This window comes from Nycticebus coucang, chromosome 4 (assembly GCF_027406575.1).
Source record: "Nycticebus coucang isolate mNycCou1 chromosome 4, mNycCou1.pri, whole genome shotgun sequence".
NCBI classification, from domain to species: domain Eukaryota; kingdom Metazoa; phylum Chordata; class Mammalia; order Primates; family Lorisidae; genus Nycticebus; species Nycticebus coucang.
The window spans coordinates 120,040,244-120,052,992 of NC_069783.1; the positions used below are offsets into that span (position 1 = coordinate 120,040,244).

General features: G+C 39.3%; 1 protein-coding gene across 1 annotated transcript in view; it reads right to left on the reverse strand.

The window, feature by feature from the left end:
- The window catches only part of MED13L (mediator complex subunit 13L), a 332,646-nt gene that overhangs the window by 152,268 nt on the left and 167,629 nt on the right, over positions 1-12,749 (reverse strand). The window contains exon 4 of the mRNA XM_053586925.1: positions 5,663-5,746. Within this exon, the coding sequence (XP_053442900.1) occupies positions 5,663-5,746 (84 nt within the window). The remainder of the gene's footprint in view (positions 1-5,662; positions 5,747-12,749) is intronic.

Genomic DNA, 12,749 nt, shown 5'->3' on the forward strand with positions numbered 1-12,749 from the left:
TGACAAAAACTGAAAAAAAAATTACCTACTGATCTTATTACTAGGAAGAGATTCCTTTTTCCTTTCACACTGAAAGTGTCTGCTCATGCTCTAGAGTAGTGATCCCTTCCCTGCCTTCTCATCTGGGCATCTGCAGAATGGAAGTAATACAGATGACTGGGCTGTAACAGAGTTTGAGAAGAAAGAGGACCATGGGGAGAAGGTGAAGGGCGGAGTGAAAGGGGAGTATGTGGAAAGGTAAAGGGAAGTTTTAAAATGCTTAAAAATATTCTCCTATATCAAACATTTCTGGTATGAGGTAATACCTCATTACACAAATGCATGTTTTGCTATTAAAGCTAAAAAGCACATCGTTTCTTGAAAACGTTAGGTAGTGTAAGAACAAAAAAGAAGAAATCAATTCCAAAGTTAAGAGAGAAAATATCCAGATGAAGCAACACAAAGCACAGTCAAAATAAAATACTTAAAAAAGTATGTGTGTGTATGTGTTCATACACAAAAGTAATTAGAATATTTGAAAACAAATGAAGTTCTCTAGCGTATCATCCAAGAGCAGGAGCCTGTGAGTGATAACGAATTAATTCAGAAAATAGACTGGCAAGTTGTTATTTGTGTGAAGTTGGCTTCTGTATACCTGATAACAAGAAAAGATCAGAAACCCAAACTGTAATTGGGGACAACTACTATTTTGCTCAAACTGGCATTCAAAAACTAACGTGTTCAGATTTTAAATTCTGCAGTAACAAAATGTGGACTAAAATGAAGATGAATTAGAAAACAAAAACTTCCCAATAGAGAAGACTTCCACAATCAGAATAATTTCTAAGTTTATTTTATTTATTGTTATGTTATTTTTTTAAGACAGAGTCTCACGTTGTCACCCCCAGTAGAGTGCCCTCATATCATAGCTCAAAGTAACCTCTAACTTGGGCTCCTCTCTCTTGCCTGAGCCTCCAGAATAGCTAGGACTACAAGCACTCACCACAACCCCTGGCTACTTCTGCAGATGGGGTCTCCTTCTAGCTCAGGCTGGTCTGGAACTCATGAGCTCAGGCAATCCACCCACCTCGACCTCCCAAAATGCTGGGATTATAGGCGTGAGCCACTGCACACGGCTCTAAGTGATTTTAAAGAATTTATTTTTTATGAGTTTGTTTTAAAGCATATTCTGGATGCAAGGGCTTTTTGAAGTTGAACATAGACCTCGGAAGCAAGAAATTTTGTATATTTTATTTTACTTGTCACAACTCTTGAGGACAAAGTTCTTTTTTCTACTTATTATCATCCCGAGGATACAAATAACAAAAAAGGTCAAAATAGAGGGGAAAAAATAATATTAAATAAATTGCTATTACCTTTTTTAACCTATCTGGAGGCTATTCTGAACACTATGAACCTAGCTATTCTGGAGGCTCAGGCAAGAGAGAGGAGCCCAAGTTAGAGGTTGTTTTGAGCTATGATATGAGAGCACTCTACTGGGGGTGACAACGTGAGACTCTGTCTTAAAAAAATAACATAACATAACAATAAATAAAATAAACTTAGAAATTATTCTGATTGTGGAAGTCTTCTCTATTGGGAAGTTTTTGTTTTCTAATTCATTTATAAAATTCATTTATAAATTTTCATTTATAAATTTATAAAATTTAATATGTTACCTAATAGGCATATAATCTTTTACAATTATCCTGATCATCTCATATTAAACATTAAAAACTCTTGTAACAGAACAACTGGTTTCATTTGCTATCAATAGAGAAAGAAATTATAGCACAAAAAAGCATACACTATGAACTTAACAGGTAGAAACTGTTCATCAATATTTTTGTCACAACTATTAGAATTATTTTCGGTATCTAAAATATGCAGTGGGGTAAGTTGTATTTTTTAACTATTGAACAGAAGTATCTATGTGGTAGTATTACATTCTTTATATTTCTTATGTGTATCCACTGGCATCAAAACAAAAGCATTTCTTTTTCTTTTTTTTTTTTTTTTGTAGAGACAGAGTCTCACTTTGTTGCCCTTGGTAGAGTGCTGTGGCATCACACTGCTCACAGCAACCTCCAACTTGTCCAAAATCAAACAAGCAAGGAGAGACAAGGAATGTGAACCCAAAATGTCTTCTGATTCTAAATGCTCTCCTCCACAGCAGCACTCTGTCTAGAACTGTCCATCTCAGACGTTGCTGAGTGAGATCCGCCTTCAACATCCAACTATGGATGAGGTAACACCTCATCACACAAATGCATGTTTTGTTATTCCCATCAGAGAATAACAGGGGGCACAGTCGTCACACCTAATAAAGGTATTAGTGTAAATGCCGATTTTTTAATTCACCTTTGGTTTAAATGTTTCTAATTATTAACAACCTCTTCCGAAATACTGTTTCAGAATCCTTAACATTTCTTCACCAAAAGAAAACAAAGTTTCACCTTCAATCATGAATATAAAGTTTAAAATTAATTCACTTACATTGCTCAGAGATCAGAAGCCTGTCTTTTACATCAAATCAAATATTCAAACACACTGCATTTGTTTTATTTACATCTGGCTTACTAAAGCTATAAAGACCTTTGGAACCTTAACAGAGTATAAAGTTAGCCAAACTCTATATATATAAACAGATTGATAGTTACAATTAACTTTTCAGTGTTCTTTTTACCATTAACATACTACTCCTTCAAACCCTATTTTCTTTCACATCATTTTCTTCTACATCACCAAGTACCTTTCAAAGCATCACACAATCACCTATACCTGATGATCAAAATTTCATCACTAGCTCAGTCAATAAACTAGAGGACAGCTGTGACTGACCATCCATACTAGGAATAGGAAAGAAGATCACTGTACTAAAGCACTCCATATTTAACCATGTAGGCTCATAAACACAAAAGCCAAAACTTCAAGCACTCAGAAAATCCAAGTACTGTAGCAATTTAAGGAAAATGCTAAGATTAAAAATCAAAACCCTGGAGTAACAGACATAGTAAACTCAAAAGGATGAGAAGGTAGGGGGATAGGAGACAGATGTTGAACAAAAGTTACTAACGGGTATAATGAACACAACTCAGATGATGGTTCCACTAAAAGCCCAAACTTCACTGTTATTCAATATATTCATGTAACAAAATTATACTTGTACTCCCTGACTCTATAAAAATAAAATAAAAATCCATGGAACACATTGGCTAGGCCAAGTCAATATACATAAAAGAAAAAAGAATCTGCTCCATCATTCAAAGTATCCGTAAACAGAATCACACATTTATACACCCACACATAAGCTAACTTTCTAAAGGCATTATTATTCTTTTCAGGTAAAATGTAAGTTCTATGTAAGTTTTTATGAATCTTTTTTTTCTTTTTTCAAGACAGAGTCTCACTTTGTCGATAGAGTGCTGTGACGTCACAGCTCACAGCAACCTCCAACTCATGGGCCTAGGTGATTCTCTTGCCTCAGCCTCCCGAGTGGCTGGGACTACAGGCGCCCGCCACAACACCCGGCTATTTTTTTTTTGCAATTTGGCCGAGGCCAGGTTCAAACCCACCAACCTCGTATGTGGGGCCGGCACCCTACTCACTGAGCCATAAGGTGCCACCCAAGCTTTTATGAATCTTAAAGGATTTCAAATGTACTAAAAAGGAAAATATTTCAATGAAGACCATGGTTATGTAGAAAAGAAAACAACAAGTTCCTAATTCATCTGATCTGAAATAAAAATACAAATTTTCATAAATTAGGTTTGGTTAATTAATAAGGCGTTTCCACAACCACTTAATTTAAGTTTTAAGGCAGACAAGTTGGAAGAAGACTACTAATTAAATCTCCGGTAGGTACTAAAATTTAAGAAAGTAAAGATTCCAAAAAGGGGCAGAAGCTGCCAAATGAAATTCTAACAAACAAGAGGTATGGTCCAAAACTACTATATATAGGTTCAAAAGCGCTAATCTATAGTATGGTAAAACAGAATCAAGATTGTGTAGTTTGGTCTTCAAAAATAAAATAATCACTATCAGTTTATGACTACACCTAAGTCTATGTTCTGTTCAGAATCAGGTAAGGTAAATATTAGATTACGAGGGATTTGTTTTGTGATCCTGGTTTGGACTAAAATTCCATGCTTGTCTACTATCAAGGACTACATTTAAACTGAAGGCTAAAAGTTTAGAAATGTTTAGAGAACTAATTCACAAGAGTAGTTTATAACAGCCCACAGATGTATTAACCTACTTTAAGGGGCATTAATATATTGCATAAAAATTGTCACCATTTTAATTCACTTGGCTATTTTTATGGTTATGCCACTTAACACTTTAAGGAAGAAAAATGAGGAAGGATAATGAAAAAAACAAAATAGAATATCTAAATTTGAATACTGCAGTAAAAGTGGTTTGGACATGAGTATACTGAAAATCACCTTTATAATTTGTAAAATTCAACATAAATGTATTAAGTATTTAATTACGCTGTGATCCAGGAATCTATTTTAATATATCTAATCTACTAACATTATTAGAAAATAAATAAAATTTCCTTGGTAATTGTAACAACAAAAATAAACAAATGGGGCTTAATTAAACTGAAAAGCTTCTGTACAACTAAGGAAACAACAACCAAAGCAAACAGACACACTTCAACATGAGAAAAGATATTTGCATATTATGAATTGGACAAAGCTTGACAACTAGGATCTATAGAGAACTCAAATTAATCAACAAAAAAGACACAACAACCTTATATGTCACTGGGCAAGAGAGATAAATAGAACTTGCTCTAAGGAAGACAGATGAATGGCTAATAAACATGAAAAAATGTTCATCGTCCCTAATCATCAGAGAAATGAAAATCTAAACTACCCTGAGGTATCACCTAACCCCAGTGAGAATGGCCCACATCACAAAGTCTCAGAGCTGCACATGCTGGTGTGGATGTGGACAGAAGGGAACACTTTTACACTGCTGGTGAGACTACAAACTTATATAACCCTTTTGGAAGGAAGTATAGAGAATCCTCAAAAAACTCAAATTAGACCTCCCATTTGATCCCACAATCCCATTACTAGGCATCTACCCAGAAGGGGAAAAAAAATCCTTTTATCAAAAGGACATTTGCACTAGACTGTTTATCACAGTTTAATTTATAATCATCAAAATGTGGAAACAGCCTAAATAAATGCCCATGAACCCAGGAATGCATTAACAACCTGTGGTATATATATACCATGGAATACTAATCAGCCACTAAAAATGATGGAGACTCTACATCTCTTGTATTAACCTGGATGGAGGTATCTTCTTAGTAAAACATCACAAGAATGGAGAAGCAAGAAGCCAAGGTACTCTATTCTAATAGGAAGGCAGTAAATGAGCTAATATGGGGAAAAGGGGGGGCAGGGAGTAGGGGAATGAACAAGTAGAGAGAAGGGGAGAGGAAAGGGAATGGGGAGTCACGGTGTATGGCACATCTCTTGGGGGCTAAACACAATTGTAAGAGGGACTTTAACAAATGCAATCAGTGTAAACTAATTCTTTGTACCCTCAATGAATTCAAAAAATAAAAATAAAAATAAATTTTTTAAGAAATAAATAAATATGCTGTTTCCCCCACTCACAAGACAAGAGAAACCAAAGAACCAAGTGTATCCACAAGACTCACCTTTTGTTGACTGGCTTTTCATCCTTTTCATAGGGCCGGACAAACCATTTCCCAATCCTAACGAAGTTCTTATCCATTAGGCACCTACAATAATTACAACAAGAATTACTTTTATAGCTTTGGTAACAAAGTAGCAAGTCACTGAATCAATAATCCTAGATGAGATACACCACTGAAAATAAAAGCATCAACAAATAAACCATAAAAATGTTTTATCACTGGCAGGACACAGTGGTTCATATCTATAATTCTAGCTGTCTGGGAGGCTGAGGCAGGAGGATCACTTCAACTCAGGAGTTAAAGACCAGGCTGAGCAAGAGCAAGACCCTGTCTCCATTAAAAACAGAAAAATTAGCCAGGGATGGTGGCGGGCACCTGTGGTACCAGCTACTCGGGAGGCTGAGGCAGAAGGATCACTTGCACTCAAGAGCTGCAGTGAGTTAGCCTGACACCACAGCACTCTAGCCTGGACAACAGAGTGAGACCTTGGTTTTATCACTGAAAAATTTTACGTTATACTTATCAAAATAACTTTCTGACTTTGGGCATACATTTTTATGCCCACATAAAAAATTTCAAAAAATAAATAATAATAATAAATTGGTTGATGTATTAGTAAAATTTCTTATACTTTGGAATTATTTCAAATCAAATCACACTTATGTGTAACTTCAATTCTTGCACCATCAATAGTGTTAGGAATACGGCACTTTTTAGCAGTACTTTAGAGATACTTTTCCAAGCCATTAATGCCTATCTTACCAGTTTTAATGCTGGCTTTTTTCTTTGGCATGTGATAGACTGCACAATCCTTCAGCGAGGATTTCAGTAACAAAAGCATAACACAGCTTCAGCCACTTAGGTATTTTCCTTGTGTAAGCATAGTAAAGCACTAGGCTGTGGCTTTGCAAGGACACAGAAATTGCAGTCAAGACTTCAATGACAAGTATTTGTTTTATTCATTTCTAAGCCGTGCCCCACTTCTGTTTCCATGCCATTTGTGAATGGTGTGTTTCAATGTCAAATTACAGGACACACTTTTTAAAGATAAAATAAATGGCAACTGAACCCAACTCATGTATTTAAAAATACCAATAATGCACACAATTCAATTAAAATGACGACAATACAGACACTTATAAGCAAGCTACATATATATATATATAAAACACAGGTGCAGAGAAATGGCCACTATATCTCAACTACCATCGGGCCAAATTGCAAGATGCCATGGATTGTAAGAAGTATCCTTGATTTTCAAAACAAAAATGTGGGGAGGGAATGTATTTTAGAATTGATGAAGTACAGTAATCTCTAACATTATTCAACAAAATGATACATATTTTACAAGAAAAGCTATCAGAACACTGGATATAATTCTATACAAAGTCCCACCTAACAGTAAAAGAGCTATATAGCAATTCCTTGTTCAACATTCAGGCAATTTGGCTTTTATCTTACAAATTCCACACCATCAAGGAGGAATAGAAATAATTCAAGCCTTCTCCCAATTCCTTATAGGTTAGATGGGTTAGTAAATGGCAAGTTTCTCCTAGCTACAATATAACTTCCTTTCAAGGAAGAAAATCATTTTTAAAGTAACCCAGTCCCTAAACTTAGAAATTCCTCCCCTCAAAAAAATATACCCTACGACACTTAGAATTAAAGACTATATGAGGGGGAATTCTAGGAAGATGGCCAACTGGTAGCAACCCTCAGCAGAGGCTCCTGAGAAGAAGAAGAAAAATTGGATGGAATTGGACTCTATGAAGCCAAAGACTGGGAGCTGAGCCAAGGAAGAAGTTCAAGTTCAGCAAGCTGTAACTCCAGGGAAGAGCATCCAAAACAAACTACAGGTACAAAGCCTATGGACTAGCGGATGGGAGACCCCTCCCCCAAGCAGGGGGCCTGCCACAGGCTATCTGCGAATGAGCAGGGAACAAAAGACCTCTCATTTTACCTCCCTGGAAAGAGCCACTAAACTTCAGGTCTCTTTCTCCAGGGAGGTTCCACTTATGAACCTAGACATCACCCTCCTCCCGCCCCCAGCATAAAATTGAACAGATATTTTCCCCCACAAGTCCAAACTCCCAGTCCACTCTTTCCCACCTCGCATGGCAGTCTGAAATTCTGCCCCTTGCAGAGCACAGATTGTTTGGTCTTATCCTGAGAGAACTGGGCATAGTGTGGACCACCAAACATCTGGACAGAATCTGTGACTAATAACAGGGAAGAAAGAGGATGCAAAAAGAAAGGGACACTCGGTGGGAGGAGGAGGAGTCCCCTGATTATGACTATGCCCGGCCAGTGGTAGTGTTGACCCTCAGTTTGGGCTGTGTCTGGCGGGATGGGGTGTAGAACCCCCGGCTCTGATGACACTCACAGCAGGAAAGTGGATGCCCCATGTGGACTGAGTTTGGCAGACATGGCTAGTCCCCAACCCCTGCTTGGTCTGCGAGCAGAGGCTTGATAGGTGTGGACTATGACCTGAGAGCAAGGACGTGGCCCCCTGATTCCAACAGAACCCTCAAGCAGTGGCTCACTGGGTGTGAATCAGGACCTGAGGCATGGCCCACTGTCTCTACAGAGACAGAGGCTTATCAGGTGAGGACTGAGACCTGCGGGTGGAGTGCAGTACCCCGACTCTAACAGAGCCTGCGAACAGAGGCCAGGCAATGGACTGAGACTGGCAGGCGGGGGCGTGGTCCCCTGACTCCAACTGGTCTGGCAAGCAGAGGCTAGCTGGATGTGGACTGAGACCGGTGGGTGGGGGTGTGGCCCCTGGCTCCAGCTAGGCCTGTGAGCAGAGAAGCAGACAACAGTGTGGACTGAGTCTGCCTGGAGAGTGTGTGGATCCCTGGCTCCAATTGTGCTGTTGGAGACCCTTGAATCCCTCTCTGTTGGACAAGGTTTGCGCTGCCTTGAGACAATTTGGTTGGAACCCATGTCTGGGGCTGTCCACTCAGGGACATTCTTCAGTTGACCTTCAAAGTTCTGTAGTGGAAAAGAACTGAAGGGTAGGGGCTGGGCGCCGCAGCTATTCATATGTCTTCACAGTGGAGATTTAAACCTAATACTGTGGTTTCTTAGGATACGGTAGAGGTTGGCTGATATTAAAACAGAGCTAGCTTGTGCTATCTCAACAAGTAGGTCCTCAGAGTCTCCGGCTAAAACTCTGAAAGGGGTCTTTGTAAGTTTGTAGAAGATAAGTCACAATTACAAAGCATAGCACTTTGGTAAGGGGCTATCTGTACTACCTGGGAACCCCAATTCAATCTCACCCTACCAGTTCTAATAACTGTTATTTGAATTTTCTGCTGTGTATGTATTCTTACCAGTGAGATACTCAATATATTTTTTTTTTGTAGTTGTTTTTTCCTTTTTTGGCCAGGGCTGGGTTTGAACCCACCACCTCCAGCATACGGAACTGGCGCCCTACTCCTTTAAGCCAGGGGCACCGCCGGATACTCAGTATTTTAAGTGGAAAAATAAATCTACATATTTCAATTCTTTACAGATCATCCCCCTATAGACTAAAATCACAGTAGATACTCAACATACAGAGAAGCACATGGATGTTAAAAAATGTTTAGTAAGGGTGCATGGACTGAAGGCGGAGCAAGATGGCAGCCGAGTAACAGCTTCCTTGCATCTGGGCACCATGAGTCTGGGGATATAGGACTCCAGGCATCTCTGGCTGGTGGGATCTGCCTATCATCACCCCTGAGAGGATACAGGGAGTCAGCAAGAGACTTCTGGACCCCAAGAGGAGGACTAAAACAGTGGAAAACCGGCAAGTGGTCGCGTGTGTTCAATCCGTCTAAACCCGCCCGCAACTGTAAGTTCAGTAGCAGCGAGACTGCAAACAAGAAAGGCCTTACCTGTGAACTGTTTTGGTGTCTTTGGACTTGGCACTCAGCTGAACTGCCTTGGGGAGAGCCTGAGCGGGAGTGCAGAGAACTTTGGCCTTTGTCTAGGGCCCCAGTCTGAGCCGCTGAGACAGACGGAGCTAATAGTGTTTGGCTCTGGGTCACAGGCAGCCATTGTGAGCAATCTCCCCCCCCCCCCTCCCCGGCAAGCTCCGCCCTCAGGGTCGCAGAGCTGGAATTGGGTGGGAGCTGGTAACCCAGCGACCAAGTAGCCTAAGGGCAGGGTCTGAGCCGCCTTGCAGCCCTAACCCTCAGGGGCAGAGGGAGACCAGTTTTGACACACTGGGTAAGTGGATAGCCACTTCAGCAGTGATTCCAGCGACAAGCACTTCCCTGAGAAAGCTTCTGCTCAGTAAGTGAACAAGTTCAAAGTGCCTTTTAAGTGGGCTGAAGAGAGATTTAGGGTGTCTACCTGCTGGGGTTTGAGAAACTAGCAGCCTCCAGTCGTATCAGAACTGTGATTAACATCTCATACCCCAGAAGACCACGTGTTGCCCAGACAATATTCAATAACATATACATACTGCTTTGTTTTTGGTTGTGTTTTTTTTTTTTTTGGGTTTGGTTGGTTTTTTTTTGTTTATTTTGATGTTGTGCATTGTTGCTTTGTTTTTTAAGTTCAACCTTTTCCATACAGATCCTTTTTCTTTCTCAATTTTTCTAGTTTAATTATAATTTCCCATTGCTGCCTATTTCAATAATTAGAACTTCATTTTTGTTAGTGTTTCTACCGCTATTATTTGGTTTTTCCAGCCAATTTTATCCCGTAAAGTTTTCTGTTTGCTTGTTTTGGTTTGATTTACAGCATTTTTGTCTTTCCTCTCTACTTGGTGGAGGTGGGGTACTATGTCTGATCAGGTTAGCAAAGAGCTGCTGACCTCAAGGGAACCACCCCACTGGGCACCCCCAGAAGGTGTTTTTTTTTTTTTAAGCTTGTATCAAAGTACCCTACTGTACACCTATATTGCTCTGTCTCCCTCTTTCTGTGCCTCTCTTCTTTTTGTCAATATTCCTTTTACCCACGCCCTCTCCTTTCTCTATTTTTCTTTTTGTTTTTCTCATCACTTGGTCCTCCTTTCTTTCATCCCTTTTTTGCTCTTAAACCTTCTCACCCTTCTGGTCCTGTAACCCTTAGTCCACAGGCACGAGAACTTAAAGAGCAAGAGGAAGAGAAAGGAAAATTAGGGCAAGGAAACAGATAAAAGAAATCACCCATGAGGAAGAATCAGCAGAAAACTCCAGGCAACATGAAGAACCAGTCCAGAACAACCCTGCCAAGGGACCATGAGGTAGCTACTGCAGAGGATTCCACCTGTACAGAAATGTTAGGAATGACAGAAAGGGAATTTAGAATACACATGTTGCAAACAATGAAAGAAATGATGGAAACAATGAAGGAAACTGCTAATAAAGTGGAAAATAACCACAAGGAAATCCAAAAACAGAATCAAATAAGAGATGAACGATATGAAGAATATAAAAAGGATATAGCAGACCTGAAGGAACTGAAACAGTCAATCAGGGAACTTAAAGATGCAATGGAAAGTATCAGCAACAGGTTAGACCATGCAGAAGAAAGAACTTCAGAGGTAGAACACAAAGTTTTTGAGATAACTCAGATAGTAAAAGAGGCAGAAAAGAAGAGAGAGAAAGCAGAACGTTCACTGTCAGAATTATGGGACTTTATGAAGCGTTCCAACATACGAGTTATAGGAATTCCAGAGGGGAAGAAGAATGCCCCAGAGGAATGGAAGCCATACTAGAGAATATTATAAAAGAAAATTTCCCAAATATCACCAAAGATTCTGACACACTGCTTTCAGAGGGATATCGGACCCCAGGTCGCCTCAACTCTAACCGAGCTTCTCCAAGACACATTGTGATGAACCTGTCCAAAGTCAAGACAAAACAAAAGATTCTGCAAGCTGCCAGGAGTAAACGCCAGTTGACCTACAGGGGCAAATCCATCAGATTGACCACAGACTTCTCTAATGAAACTTTCCAAGCAAGAAGACAATGGTCATCTACCTTTTATCTACTTAAACAGAACAATTTTCAGCCCAGAATTCTGTACCCTGCTAAGCTAAGCTTCAAAATTGACAGAGAAATCAAATCATTTACGGATATACAAACATTGAAGAAATTCGCCACAACAAGACCAGCTCTACAGGAAATACTTCAACCTGTTCTGCACACTGACCACCACAATGGATCAGCAGCAAAGTAAGAACTCAGAAATCAAAGGACAGAACCAAACCTCCACACTGATGCAAAAGATAAAACTAAGCAATGGACTCTCACAAAATAAGACGAATAGAATACTACAACACTTATCAATTATCTCAATAAAAGTTAATGGCTTGAATTCCCCACTGAAGAGACATAGATTGGTTGACTGGATTAAAAAACACAAGCCATCCATTTGCTGTCTGCAAGAAACACACCTGGCTTCAAAAGACAAATTAAAGCTCCGAGTCAAGGGTTGGAAGACAATTTTTCAGGCAAATGGAATTCAGAAGAAAAGAGGAGTTGCAATCTTATTTTCAGATACATGTGGATTTAACGCAACTAAAGTCAAAAAAGACAAAGTTGGTCACTTTATATTGGTCAAGGGAAAACTACAACAAGAAGACATTTCAATTCTAAATATCTATGCACCCAATTTAAATGCTCCCAGATTCTTGAAACAGACCTTACTCAGTCTGAGCAATATGATATCTGATAATACCATCATAACAAGGGACTTTAACACTCCTCTTACAGAGCTGGACAGATCCTCTAAACAGAAATTAAACAAGGATATAAGAGACTTAAATGAGACCCTAGAACAACTGTGCTTGATAGACGCATATAGAACACTCCATCCCAAAGATAAAGAATATACATTCTTCTCATCACCCCATGGAATATTCTCCAAAATTGATCATATCCTGGGACACAAAACAAATATCAACAGAATCAAAAGAATTGAAATTTTACCTTGTATCTTCTCAGACCATAAGGCACTAAAGGTGGAACTCAATTCTAACAAAAATGCTCAACCCCACCCAAAGGCATGTAAACTGAACAATCTTCTGTTGAATAACAGATGGGTGCAGGAAGAAATAAAACAGGAAATCATTAACTTCCTTGAGCATAACAACAATGAAGACACAAGC